Raw genomic sequence first — 14,907 nt, 5'->3', positions numbered from 1 at the left:
AATATGGGACTCTGACGCTGAACACTTGAACACACTATGATCACACCTCCGAAGAAGTAGAGCAATATATCCTGCCTTCTAATCACCTTGCAAACAGTCTCCTTTAGAGATTACCGATTACCGGATGTTATGCACCTTTCTATTTTTAGCAGATATCCATAAATTTGTGACATTAGCTAAGTCTGTCCTATTATTATTTCACCTACAACCCATTTCCAAAAAGGGTTGTGAACAAAAATGTGAACAAAAACAGAATGCAACAATGTGCAAATCATTCAAATATGTTTAATTGAGAATAGTACAAAGACAACCAATCAAATGTTGAAACTGAGAAATTTTATTGGTTTTTGGAAAATATATGCCCTTTTTGAACTTGATGCCAGCAACAGATTCCAAAAAATTTGGGACATGCATGTTTACCTCTTCATTTAACAACACTCTGTAAGCATTTGAGAATTGTGAAGACTAATTGCTGTTGTTGTGAAAGTAAAATATTTTTGCATTCTTGCTTGTTATAGGATTGTATTGGTCAACAATTTCCAGTCTTATATTGCTCAGCAGTTTGGGATTTGACCAGTTTACTTGATGGCTGTTTAATTTTAACTTTTGCTCAGTACTGCAGAATATCCTCTCTTTTTGGAAATGGAGCAATTTCATTAGTGATTGTAGCTTGAATGAGAGGACACTTGTCAAGGAAACTCATATACTGTTTTATTCCTGAGAGACTGCTTTCTCATGAACCTGCCCTTTTTATAGCAAAGGGATATTATGAACTATAGCCCAGTCCAGCTCTTAAACTTCATGAATCGTGAAAGATCATGAAAGCTCTAAAAACCTGAAATTCCTAATCAGTGATCAAACCAGTTCATATATTTTGCAAATGGTGGCAAATCCTACCTTATGTGATGGCACAGGAATGTGGGTAATTTATAAGGGTTGGTTACATTGCTTTGGCAGAAGTAAAACAGAGCAATGCGTCGTTTCTCTCGTCCAGGACTCTGTTTGCTAAAAGCTAAATCAAAAATCTTAAGCCAACAAACACGATGATGGCTGTGTTTTGACATCCTGTGGCCCAAAATGGTTGCATTGTTTACTTTTGCTTTGATGAGTCATTGGATGCAGATGCTCAGACTGCCTGGTCCATCAGCCTGAAATAAATGCACTCTGGTCCATTCCTGCATGCAGTGCCGTGAACATCCGTGAGTGGCGGAAATATCTGTGAGTAACACATACTTGGGAGGAGTGTTTTACACCTCGGTGCGCCACATTGTATTTGCTCCTCTCGTCCCTGAAACGAGTGAAAGTGATGCATGGTTAGGGCTTTTATGCTGTGGTGCCCATGGGCATGGTCCGGAGGAAAGATAAAAACAGTCAAGGCCTAAAAGGGGCTTTGGAAAAATGTGACCTACCAGAGCAAACATTTGAATATCAGCCAACAGAATGTATGAAAAAGATTGCCAAAAAAGGTCAGCTGTGCGTTGGAGAGAAGGCGTGCCATTAACGAGGGTGAATAGTTTGCAGCCAGTAAGAGCTGGTCTTCTGGCTCTGCAGTGGAGACCTTTTGTTTTGGGTGCAGCACTGATGGAGGCTGACAGCTTTGATGGGCGTTTTGACAGTTTTCATATCAGACACGAGGCCTGCAGGCTGCCTATAAAACTGCACTGGTCAGGACCGGTTCTTGTGAAGGCCCACTGAGTGTGTGTGTGTGTGTTGATGCTTCTCTCTCACTTCTCTGTATTTCCCTCCCTCTATCTCCCTCTCTCCCTCTTCCACTCACTCACTCACACATAGAAGAGATGCGAGCTGCACATTAATAGAAGATCTAATGGTTCTTCAGTCGGAGCCTGGCTCTGTTCTGTATATATGTGTGTTTGTGTGTGCATGTGCATGAGCACTCTCAGTGTCCACTGCGCCATTAGAGAAGGGAGAGGGAGTGCATTTAGGAAGTGGAATGACTGCAAAGGCCACTCCTGTGCTGAATTTACATCAGTCCCCAGAGAAACAACCTCTCAGACTAAAACAGTCTTGGGCTGAATTCAGACCACCTTGGTAAACAGACCTTACTGCCTCACCCAGGCCCTCTATCTGCTAGACTATCTCTCTCTTTCAGCCTTCTCTCACTTTAGCTTTTCTTTTTTTTTTTCTATTGTATCTCTTGTCTCTGAATAGCCCTTTTAATTCATCGCTTCATCGTGCATTTGCTTTCATGGAGGTAAGGAGGTAATTAAGTCTCCAAGGCAGTCTTGCCATGGCCAGAAGGAAGAAAAAGCGTTGATGTGTAACCCTCTTGATAGCTGGTCTGCATGTAAAGCGTGATGACTATTGTGCATTTCTGGCCTGAGTTGATTTCAGAGTGTGTGTGGTGTATGTGCGTGTTGCTCTTAAAGGTGGGACTGATTGAGGACATGCTGTATCAGTGGGAGAAGACCTACATGAAGAATAAGGCTCTCAGGGCAGCCAGGAAACAAGGGAGAGAAGGAAAGAAAAGCAAGGAGAGAATAGCATTGAGAGTGCCAAGAAAGGGGCTTTCTGTGAAACCAGTCCTACAGGGGGTTCCCCAAGCCCAGCCTGAAACAGACCCCAGCTCCAGCGAGCTCCATTCAGTTTCATCTCCTTACACAACACCCAACCCACCTTCTGCACTCTGTTCTCCAGACACAGCCACTCATCTTCAGAGGGAGCCTCCAGCAGCCCCAATTACTCCACACTGACAGAAATAAATGGGCTCTGCAGCTCAGCCATCTCACTGATTTAGGGTCTCCTTTTTTAACCTCCCTCCCCTTGTTTACCAGTCACACGCAGTGTCTCCAGCTGAGTTCTCCAGGCAAAGAAGGCCTTCTCTCCCAGAGAGAAATGTATGGGTGGGGTTGTTCAATTTAAGCACAAGTGGGTATCTGCTCTTTTTGTGCCTTTCCATGCATATAAAGTAATTTATGGTTTATAAACAGAAATTAACTATGATCTACTGCTATAAAAACAAAAAACAAGCCCCACGGGGATAAAACATGTGAGATTCAGACAAATGAATGAGTTTATTTGATGGTAAAAATACACAAAACACTGCACCACAGTCATTATGCACAGCATCAAGGGCAAAAACACAACAAAACCATGGAGCTTATTTCAACTCTGGTTGGAGAATGTTAACCACTTAAGCCCTACAGTGACCCCCAAAAATATTTGGACATTGGGATCATACTCAAAATGTGTAAAGTTCATTGTGTTGGGAAATAAAATATAGAACAAAAATTAAACTGTCATTCACAAAACAAAATTTCAATATTCTTTCAATAGGCAGCTGGTGTGTTTGAGATTGTTTATTGATTGATATATTTCTTTGCAGTCTTCTGCTTGTGTGCATCCACAATGCATTTGTATGCTTCTGAGTTCAGGATCCCATCAATGAACACAAGCGAAGAACAAAAACAGCCTTCGACATCCCACTTCCACTTCTGTGTTTTACAGTATTCTTAGTGCAGCATGGTTGGAATTCTTCTCCAGACCTTCTACCAGCAGAGAGTCTACTATTTTTTGGTTTAATGTTGTGCTACAAATGTTTCTTTGAAACAAATATTTTGTTAAACAATCACAAAAAGAACTTTCACATTTATATATGAACAAAACCTTTTTTCCATAATATTTGATTTTTGATCAAATTTTGGTTTGTGGATCCCCCCAAGGCACTGCATAGAGGTGTTCAAATCCACCAGCAGCAAGCTGACTTCTTCATACACTGAAAATCTTGAACTGTACTATATATTTATATATGTCTGTGTGTGAAACACTCGTCCTGAAACATGTACACAATGTAGGTTAGCTGGCTTTTAGTGTAAAAAGTACCATGACTGGTTTCTCTATTATTTATATATTTAATTACTTTTTGCCTCAGTAATTAAATAGACTTACTACCAACTTCTGACAGTAGTAAGTGAATATGCCCTAGGAGTGATACACCAAGGGTTCGACAGGGATACATGAATAACTGAATAATAAACCTGCAGTTCAAAGGGGTCAGCATTTTGGTTATTACTGCAATCTTTGCTAATAGGATTGTAAAGACAATTTTCTAGATTCTGTATTTCATTGCTTCATGTGGTTAGGACCTCTTTTCCGACTTACATGTATAGTTTCTAGTGGCACAATCAGCTAAATGTACAAATTGGGATTGATCATGTAGCGTCAAATGTGTTGAGTAAACGCCATCAGTGGAGCCCCAGTCACTCACCTTCTACACGCTATATCAATCATCCAGCACCCCTGCAAACACACATACATACATACACCATTGGAGCTGTTCTCGGGCATTAGATGTATTGACAGTGAGTGCTCTTCTCAATACCGAACACAACACACACACACCTCCACATTTAACTCATGGCTGATTCACTTGCTGAGGCCCTTGACTTTGTGACATGCCAGCACTATTAACCAAGCCCTATTATAGACACACTTTGCTTATACAGAGCTTAGTCCTTAATCTGTTTTGAATGGGCCGGGTTGTGCCTGAAGGCAATTAGAGTCTGGCAGCTAGTGACAGAGGTTTGTAGAATGTTGTGATCAGCAATAAGAGTGCCTATTCATTTCAATGCAGAATAAATTAATGGCGCTTATCGAGTGGTCAGAAGGGGAAACCATTTGCGTTGTACAGTATTGGCATGTTGTAGAGATTAATTATACCCATGGTGTTTTGTAATTGATAAACAATTATTATAATCCCGGCTTACATGTATAATTGCATAAGGCATAAGGGAAAATGGTGAATGTGCCAAGCCATAGCGGGTGCTATAAAAAGAAAAATGGAATTTGGTAAACTCTGGCCAAATGTGTGCCAGTCCTATGTTTCTTGTAACGGGGGAGCGAGGAGGGCGGGCGCATATGTGGAGATAAGTGACGTTTAGTAAGGGCAAATCCAGGGTCATAGTCGAAACGGTCCAGGGTCATAAAGCCAACACGGATAGATCGGGGGGCATCCATGACAGACACCAGAATCCAACAGAACAGAACAAACAGAACAGCCAACAAAACCAGACCATTGAAAACAAAGGGCAAACACAGGGCTTAAAAATGACACCGGGAAGACGAGGGACAGGTGAAAACAATCAGGGGTGGAGTCACAAAACAAGGGGCAGGACTAAGGATACCAAAACAAAGAAGCACATGGATTATACCAAAACACAAACAGGACTGGGAGGGGCCAATCGTGACATTTCTCCTTTTCTTTAATCAGACCTGTTTTAAAATTTTGACTTTACAATTGAATACTGGAAGGCTGACAAGAATCATAAACAGGAATTAATAAGTGGAACAGCACAGAAAAATGTTTGAATTACTAATTACCTATTATTTCACAGGTAAATGACATTCTACTGTCACTAAATATAAAGCCAGCACTGCTATAGTACGGGGACTCAAGGGTATGAAAGGCCATTCTTACTCTTTTTTTTTTTACTCTTTCTCTGTTTCTGACAGCCGTTCATCTGATTAGATTTTAGATTTAGATATAATTACATTTTTCTTGAAATAGTGACTTGGTATGTGGGGAAAAATACTTTTTGACATATTTGGTTATTAAACTGAAATTCTCACATCCTATGTAGTAATAAGTTATTAAATTACAAAATTGTAAGAAATTATTTCATACATATTTTAATGTCATTTTTGACATATGTCAAAATGTTGGAAAAATAAGTCATTTAGATGAGTAAATATTTCAGTCATTATGGCCTGGTGGGAATGGGCTGCCATAAAGAAGAGCTGTGCCACCCCTGGGAGAAGCCAGTGGCGTTTCTGGGCGTTTCTATGTTCACTGACAATGGTTTTCTGAAGTGTTCCTGAGCCCATGTGATAATATCCGTTACAGAATGTCAGTTTTTAATGCAGTACTGTATGGGGGATCGAAGGTCACGGGCATTCAATGTTGGTTTTCTGCCTTGCCGCTTACTTGCAGAGATTTCTCCAGATTCTCTGAATCTTTTGATATTGTGGACTGCAGATGATGAAATCCCTAAATTCCTTGCAATTGCACATTGAGAAACATTGTTCTTAAATTGTTGGACTATTTACTCATGAAGTTGTTCACAAAGTGGTGAACCTCGCCCCATCCTTGCTTGTGAACGACTGAGCCTTTCAGGGATGCTCCCTTTATACCCAATCATGACACTCACCTGTTTCCAATTAACCTGTTCACCTGTGGAATGTTCCAAACAGGTGTTTTTTGAGCATTCTTCCCAGTCTTTTGTTGCCCCTGTCCCAACTTCTTTGGAACATGTTTATCCGTTTGAACATTAAATATCTTGTCTTTGTAGTGTGTTCAATTGAATATAGGTGGAAAAAGATTTGCAAATCATTGTATTCTGTTTTTATTTGTTTTTTAGACGTCCCAACTTCTTCGGAATTGGGATTGTAGTTCCAAAAAGTTGAATTTATCTATATTCAGAAATGTTTTCTGGTTATTAATGCATCTATGGCAAAAATGGATTCAGTGGGAGGAGAAAAGATGCCTATTCTTCATTCAGCAGGGCTGCACATGCAGAGAATAGAGGGAGGCTTCAAATGGCAGCCGTATGTGTGAAATGTCATTTTTCTCGGGAGGCAGATATTACACATTGTAGTTTGGCCCCTTAATGAATATTTACATGAATGAAAAAAGGAGTGGGTGGGTTGAATGCACTGACTAACTCAGCAACAAGGAAATAAAAAACCACTCACAAAAAGATAAGATCAGAAGGAGAGTATTAAGGCTGTTTTACCAATAAATATCCAATTGTGTGTACGTGTGTGCGTGTGCAAGGGCAGGCAGTGAGTTTGGCTGACAGACGAGAGCGAGGGAGGCAGGGAGGGATCGCTCCTAGCGTAGACAGGATAAACTGTTTGCTTGGAGCCCTGGAGAACACACTGGTAAACATCTTTTCCTGCCATGTTTCTCCATAAGTGTGAAGTTGGAGGAATAATCCTTCTGATCGAGTGTGGCACAGACGCAACAGTGCTGCTGTGGTGGGAAAACAGAAAGGAACTGAAAACAGAGAGTCACTCAGAAAACCTGCCACTGGAGTGTGTGCACAATCCACAGCAGGATCTGAGCGCGTCTGATCTCAGGCTTGCCCCACAATCAGACCATGGAACGCAAACATGGAACTCTTCAGAATAACTTCACAGCATAAATATCCTGGAAGCTTTGCAGCAGCACTGTCTGAAAATAGGTAACTTGATGTTCTGGAGATATTACATGAAATATTGAGAATGCAACAGCTAAAAAGAAGGTTTGTAGCACATGTAGGCATCCCAGTTCCATCTGATTCTCCTTAACATCCTCATCCAATGATCTCACTGCTTCTGCGCAGCTTTGATGCTCCAAAAACAAGCCAGGAATGCACAGGAACAGGAGTATTTTTACCTTCTTTGGGAAAATACAACAATGACCATATAACCCACATATAACATTATGAGAAGTGCTGTGGCGGGCCATAATGTTTTTTGATCGTCATAGCCCCACCGTTTTTCTCCAATGACCTACAGACTGTCCTGTGACCATATGCTATTCAGAGCAGGGACTGAGCTGCTGTTTAGGCAGGACATCCCAAGTGTTTACAGAGGTACTATCTGATCCATCCCTGCACAGCCTCGGTGAATCAGCAGGGATTACCAGTGGCATTGAAATGACTGGCATCGAGCTGCTTCTAAATTTTGCTGATAACAGGCCTCCGATAAGCAGAGGATAATGCATGTGGATGCTGGTGAGGACAAGCGCCATGTTGATTGGCCTTCTTCTCTTTTTGACCTTATAAATGGACATAAAGGCTTTAGCCAATGTGAATAAAGTTCACAACACTATCAAACAATGTGCCACAGAACAAACAAATTATGTGAAGTTGTGGGTAGTCTAAACCAGCAGCTTCAATTTTGTTGGCTCATCCAATTGGTCATATCTAAGAAGTGGTACTTGTTCATAGATTATTCAGGAGTTATATGTAATGTAAACAGACCCATACATCTTGTATATGCATGTCAATGTTATACAAAGTTCTGTTAAGACACAGTCCTCATATGTTAAATGAAAGTAATGACAGAGCATAAGGCAAGGGGGGGCGCAGTTGTACTTGCTATCCACAAAGGAGCTAAAAAGGTTTGATAACTGCTATTCTAAACTAAACTTAACATCTGATTTCTCAAATGACACTTAAATCTAGTGTTAGACAAAATTTCTGTGTCACTGGTGAATCGCCAGTGGAAATTCCACTCAGTCTAGGCTAATATGAAATACATACACTACTATCTAAAGGATTAAAAGGTAAGATCTAAAAATAGGAAGCATTTACGAAGCCAAGCAAATTACTTCTTCACACAGAGTAAACAAATCTCCCCTTTAGCTGAGATGTTCGAGAGCCAAAAACCATGCCTTATGTAAGGGTGGCTGGATAAGGGTGCTCAGGATGATGCATTTGTTGCACATAATAGAAGAACAAATTACAGATTACTTTTACCCCTCCCAAGCACCAGCCATTGAACCTTTGCACGACAGAGCAATTTTACTCTCAGAAATGCCAGCCTGGAGAGGTTCAGGGAAATTATACTTTATAATTATGCCCCCCAAACAAAGAGGAGAAATCGGAGTCCTCGGGTGGAAGAGTTTCTCGGGAGATCGGAGCGTGTTTGAAGCCAACCGCAGGAGGAGGGAGTTGTCATCACACTCCAGTCTTTAAATAGCTAAAGTATAGATGCTAGCAGAAGTAGAAAAGGTGTGTATTTAGATTTGTCAGAGATCATTTTCCAACGTACACCTCGCGTATGACGTGCATTGGCTATGTGAGCTGACAGTGTTATGCAGTGGCTGTCTTCATGAGGAATATCTGAAAGGACTACTTAAAGTCATTCTACTGGGGAAGAGCATGGTGTCTGAGAGCCTGATTGAATTCTTGAGATCGCTTCTTTTAAATGGTCCTTAGACAAGTTAGGAGGCTTTTTTAAAAACAATTAACTGGGACGATTCAAAAGGTTTTCTCTGGCGAGGTTTTCTAAAGACAAGACAGGCTCAATTTTTTAAGGCAAGAAAGTGTAGGCTGAATTTCACTGGCATGTGGTCGTTATCAGCACCTTCAGAGAGAATATGGATGCAAATTCATTTGTAAGCAGTCGCTGTCTTTTGAACATACAGTGCACTTTAGCTGACTTGGAAGTTTTTGCACGAAGCAATTACTGAGCAGAGGCTGCACAAAGACAGTGAATGGCTCAGGGAGAGGGGATCAGACGAGAGGAAGGGAGGTATCAACAGAACCGCTTGCTAGAATAAAGGACATCACTCCAAACAAACCCTTGTTTGTAATGTCTTGCTAATACCTTCATGGTGCAGCATGTGTTCTGACCATCAGCACTGTCCTTGGTCCTATCCTAGTGGTTACCAGCCCTCCTACTAGAGATCTACCTACCTGGAGATCTAAAAAACCAACCAACATCGAAGTCAAAGTCTTCTATAGCGATTGATTACTTGGACTTGGTATGAACTAAAGTCTGCAGGAAGATAGGTCATTTTGTACCTATATCTCCACAGAAGTGCTGTAACTATCGCCAGCCATAATAAAACTAATCCTAATCTTTAACCCTAAGAGCTATTAACATTGTGCCTATATCAAGGACGAGATATTACCACATCATTTTACAGTTCATCTCTCTGCCGACTTTACATCCCTTGGTCTGGCAGCAAACATGAAAAAGACAGCTGGCAGAAGAAGTAAAAGAAAATGAAAAGATGCTGCTGTGCATTCTGATGAATCACAAGTGAACACACAGTGACTAGCACTGTTGAGCTGACACCAAGCCATCAGCAGGGTCATTAGCTGGAGGTGAAGCTTATACATTCCACTCCTTAGCCTCCTGCTGCTTTTGCCTCGCAATTTTACCCCCTGCAGTAAACGTTGCCCATTCTTAACAGCCAGGAGGGCTTTTCACTCAGATAAGAACTATCCTCAAATGTGTGCCAAATCAAACAGCAACCCCCTAACCCCTCATTAATTTCTACTGTAGAAGCTTTTCACAAGAACGTCCATCTGCTAGCGTAAAGTAATAAATACCTGCGCAGCAAATGAGCTCTCACAGCAAGGGTTAACGTACCATAGAGAACACAGCTTTATGTAAATATGCATCTGTTCACTGAACATAGAATAATTTGTGACCCGGAGGTAAAGCTGTTTCCCCATCTCTAACTGCCTTGCAAGCTGCGTAGAGACGAGGTCTGGGTGTTGCTGTGGAGCTCTGTCAATTGGTTCCATTAGACTAATCCTGCACTCCATGCGAAATGCTTTCCATTTTCTATCTGCATATTCAAAGCCCACGTCATATTATGAAATTATAAGCTGGCTGATTTGTGAATGAGAAGCGTGTCCTGTCAGTGTCAGTCAAGGTGAGAAGCCGGAGAGACTGTAAGGACAACAAAACGCTGGCGTGGATGCACAATTTTGTTCCATGCACAGTAACACACCAAATTTCACATCAAGAAACTTAGTTACGGCTGTACAGCTGTGGTAGAATTAGCTATTGGTTGGATGTCAGCACAACAGTACTTTCATCCATTTATAGGTGAACACAAATGGACTAGATGGGATTGGGGAGGAATACAACCCAGAGCATGGTGAATCATCTTCAGAAGAAGAAAACCCTGAAGCTGAAAGAGAGACTTTCCTTTCAAAAAATGGCTAAATAACATGGTCCTCAGCAGCATATGACCAACACAGCAGGCATGCAGAACAAAACGTCATAAAGATGACCCCAGGACCCACAAGGTATGCCGTTTCTCATGCCCATGACATTGTCTCTCCGTTCTACCTGTTTATCAGACCAGCAATAGAAAAAATAATCCTGGAGATGACAAATCTGGAGGGTTTCACAATGTGACATGTGACAATTTCTTCACCTCTTATGAACTCGGACAGCAGCTCCTGAAGAGGAAGATCACCATGGTTGGTACAGTTCGAAAGAACAAGCCTGAGCTCCCACTTGCACTGCTTGCGTCAAAGGAGAGAGAGTCTTCTCCTCAAAGTTTGCCTTCACGCCCACCACCACTCTAGTTTCCTACCTCCCAAAGAAAAACAAGAATGTAGTTCTTCTGAGCACACTGCACACAGACGGTGACATTAGTCATCTTGAGGACAGGAAGCCAATCATCATCCTAGACTACAACAGCAACAAAGTAGATGTGGACAACCTAGATAAGGTGATTGCAGAAGAATGACTGCCCGCTGGCCCCTGGTCATCTTCCACATCATCATTGATGTTTCCTCCTACAATGCCTTTGTGATTTGGAGAGAGATCAACCCAACCTGGATGTCTCATAAGCAGAACAAGAGGAGGGTGTTCCTGGAGCAGCTAGGAAAGGCACTTGTAACTCCACTCATTGAAAGAAGGAAGCATGTCCCCTGCACAGAAGCCTCAGCAGCAGTTGTGAAAGCTATTCAGAGTGCAGGAGCTCCTGGTCTACCTGAGGATCCAGCTACCACAGCCACTTCCCCAGCTAGGGCAAGAAAGAGGAAGAGATGTCAGTTCTGCCCTCAAAAGAAGGACTGTAAAACATACTGTGTGTTGCAGGTGTAAGAAATATATCTGCAAAGGCTGTGCACTTGCATACTGCCCTACATGTGCTAATTAGTTGAATGGGTTATGTTATTTTTCATATTTTTGTATTGTACATTGTCAAATTGTTCACTGGAGAAAAAAAAGTCATTGGGATGAATAAAAATGCATTCAAAACTTCTTTTTGCACATTTTTTTTCTTTTCTTAAGCTATTTAAATTCAAGTGAAGAGGGAAAACTCAGGTATTCACACATTTTGTGGTGAATGACAATATGCAAGATGAAATTAGGTGTTTAAAATTCAATTAAGCTGCTTATATTGGGGTTTTAGTGAAGACGGGTCATTTTGACTCGGAGGACACAGAGTGTATACAGAAAATGAGGACAACAGGAGCGTTAAATGATCAAAAGTGTTTTGCACCATTCCAGCTGATACTTGGCATTGCAGATAGTGGTCTTGTTATCTACCGCTTCACAGCTGAGCTGATGTTGCTCCTAGTCAGTTCCTTTTCACAATAATAGCACTTACAATTGACCAGAGCAGATCTAACATGGGAAAAATATAATAAACTGATATGTGGCAAAAGTGGCATCCTACAACAGCGCCACATTTGTAGTCACTGAGCTGCCTTAGTATGACCAATTCTACTGCTAGAGTTTGTCTATGGAGACTGCATGGCTATATGCTTGATGTTACACATTATAAATGAGTGTGGGTGAAACACTGGAATTCCATAATAATGAATAATTTTATTTATTTAGAGGATAATTCATTACACAAAAGCAAAGCTAGCTCAGCATCACGTTTCAAGGCAATTCAGATAATTTCATTGTTGTTCATTTGCAATAATTCACTATTTCATATCAAACCACTCTGAATGACATTGTTTACATCTAATGACCAATTCAAGGAGTAAATTATGTTAATGACTAAATTGACCGGAAATTAATTAACACTTGGTCAAAAACTTTTTATCCAAAATTATTCAAGGGAATAATTAAAGCTGGTAGTTAGTCAGTCTTTAACATGAGGACTTAAGAACATGGAGCACATCTACAGCATTCAAACTCCCTCTTCACCAAAGTGGACAGAGCACAGCTATCTGTACCACACACAGCAAGACATCAGTGGTTTTACCTCAGGGACAGCCAATGACATGTCATCACACTCATCACGTCAAATAGGGCTAGACTCTCCAGCCTGATCACATTTCACACATTCCTCCAACTTTAAAGGAGAGCGCCGACCTCAAAGCTGGCCTTGTCTCCCTCAAATTTGACCCTGGCTGAACATTGTCAAGAATAAAAGCCTAACCAACCAGCAGCCACACCAGCTCAGGCGGGCCTTTCATTCACTTTGAAGTGCAGGAGGGAAAAATATAAAAGAAAACATGGCTTCTGTTGTGGGTTTTTTTCTGGTAGTCCTTGGTCTCCTTTCACCTCCGGGCTTCAACGGTAGCTCACTGTCCAGGAGACTATTCAACATCTGGGCCTTTGAGAAAAGGGGGGTGGAAAACAGGCATATAAAACCATGCCATCCAGAGCTGGTTAATATAAAGAAAACCGTGCTGCTGCAAAGAGGATGAAAAAAGCTAATTCAAAAGTAATACACCCTATAATAATAACAATAATATGCATATTATTATTATTAACAGGCCTTGCTAATAGGCCTGAACAACCAGCCAGAATCGCTTACCCTGTGCATTCCCAAGGCCTTCGCATTTTAGATTTAAACAGTTTAACCAAGTAAGCATGTCCACAGCACAAAGCAAGACTATGCTATAGAGTATTAAAGCAGCTGTATTAATTTTTACCCCAAAGCGCTGTGTATATATGGCAAGTCTATTGCTGCACCGTGATGACTGCATTTCCCCAGAGTTATTACTGTGCTTTACAGCTTTTCTGCATCCTTGTCCTCCATCCAGTTTTATCACATTGTACACATAAGAATTCCTACATAATTCCATACTTAGTAATTAACTGCATCCATCCCAAGACATACTGTATCATTATCACATCAGTGGAGGGGGACCAGGGTTGCTTTACCCTGCTCATGGGCCCTATGGGTCTAGTTAAAATCCTTAAAATGAATCTCACATAACATGACTCAACTCCCATGACTCTCAAGTCCCCTCCCAACTGATGTGGACAAATTTCACCAAATATAGTAAACATGGTAAGACAGAGTCATATGGCTAACACTTAGCACAAACCAAGTCTACTGTAAGCGCACACAAAATGGCATTCTTCATAAACTTGTTTTTAATGTGGGTGCACACATTGCCACTCAGAGACTTCCTGCACTGCCATTCATCTCTCCATGACATGACTGACTTAAAGGGAACAAATACTGATTTTCAATTTTCATAATTTAATTTTATTTTTGGGGTCTAACTAGTATAGATTTACATGCTTCAGTGTCACAAAAACATTTTTCATACTGTACATCTCTATTCAGCCTCTGACTAAAATGCTGTTACAGTGCCTGTCTTTAAGCCCTAACTCTTGATGAGCCCAGTATACTTTGATTCACCAAACTGCTTATGAGTTTGAGTCTGATGCTGACAGTCAGATAGAACAAGTTGTTAGACCTAATTCATCTTCGCAAGCTAGACTGGAGCAGGACATTTTAGAGTGGCAAGTTCTAACTTTGTAGCTCTCATGTGCCAAGCTTGCCGGTTGGTGAACAATAAGGACTTCATTACAAGACTGTGTCCTCTTGTAACAAAGGAAGTGCTGGAATTCCAGGCATTTCAGGCAGCTGAGAAAAGTGGTTTCTCTGAGCCTCCAGCTCCCCCCGCGACCCAGAAGGATAAGCGGCTTAGAAAATGTGTGTTGATTTGTACAGATTTTTTCATTCCTACATCATGCCTTAGAAACCTGTTAACTTTACATAGACCAGAAAAACTTGTGGTTCTGTACCCAAAGCATGTAGTCATTTCAACTAGTCATTTCAATCAGATAACTCTGCCATCCAACGGAAACCTACCGATTTCACAACTTTTCACATCTAGCAAATGTGAGAGATTCATCTTTTTACCCAAAGCACAAAACAGCATTTCATACTGATAACCCTGCAACCCCTGCTCTCTTTTCACAGCATAAAAAACATAAAACGACTACACTGCATATACATGTATAACGCTTCTCAAACCAGTCTCTTCTGTCCCTTCGTTTGTTCCAGTTATTGACCTCTCATGACCAAATTTAAGATCAAGAGACCCTTATTAGTCCCACAACGTGAAGTTAACCCATCCGTGAAGTGAAACACCACATACACTCTAGTGAGTAAACACACACTAGGGGCCAGTGAGCACACTTGCCCGGAGCAGTGGGCAGCCCAATCCG

The 14,907-nt window shown here is 41.2% G+C and overlaps 1 protein-coding gene across 1 annotated transcript in view; it reads left to right on the top strand.

The window, feature by feature from the left end:
• The window catches only part of LOC108439437 (spermatogenesis-associated protein 16), a 77,526-nt gene extending 74,815 nt beyond the window's left edge, over positions 1 to 2,711 (top strand). Inside the window, exon 10 of the mRNA XM_037545438.1 lies at positions 2,388 to 2,711. Within this exon, the coding sequence (XP_037401335.1) occupies positions 2,388 to 2,711 (324 nt within the window). The remainder of the gene's footprint in view (positions 1 to 2,387) is intronic.
• The last annotated feature ends 12,196 nt before the right edge of the window (positions 2,712 to 14,907 follow it).

The sequence above is a fragment of the Pygocentrus nattereri genome, chromosome 15 (genome assembly GCF_015220715.1).
Source record: "Pygocentrus nattereri isolate fPygNat1 chromosome 15, fPygNat1.pri, whole genome shotgun sequence".
NCBI classification, from domain to species: domain Eukaryota; kingdom Metazoa; phylum Chordata; class Actinopteri; order Characiformes; family Serrasalmidae; genus Pygocentrus; species Pygocentrus nattereri.
This window is presented reverse-complemented; position numbering and strand designations above follow the sequence as displayed.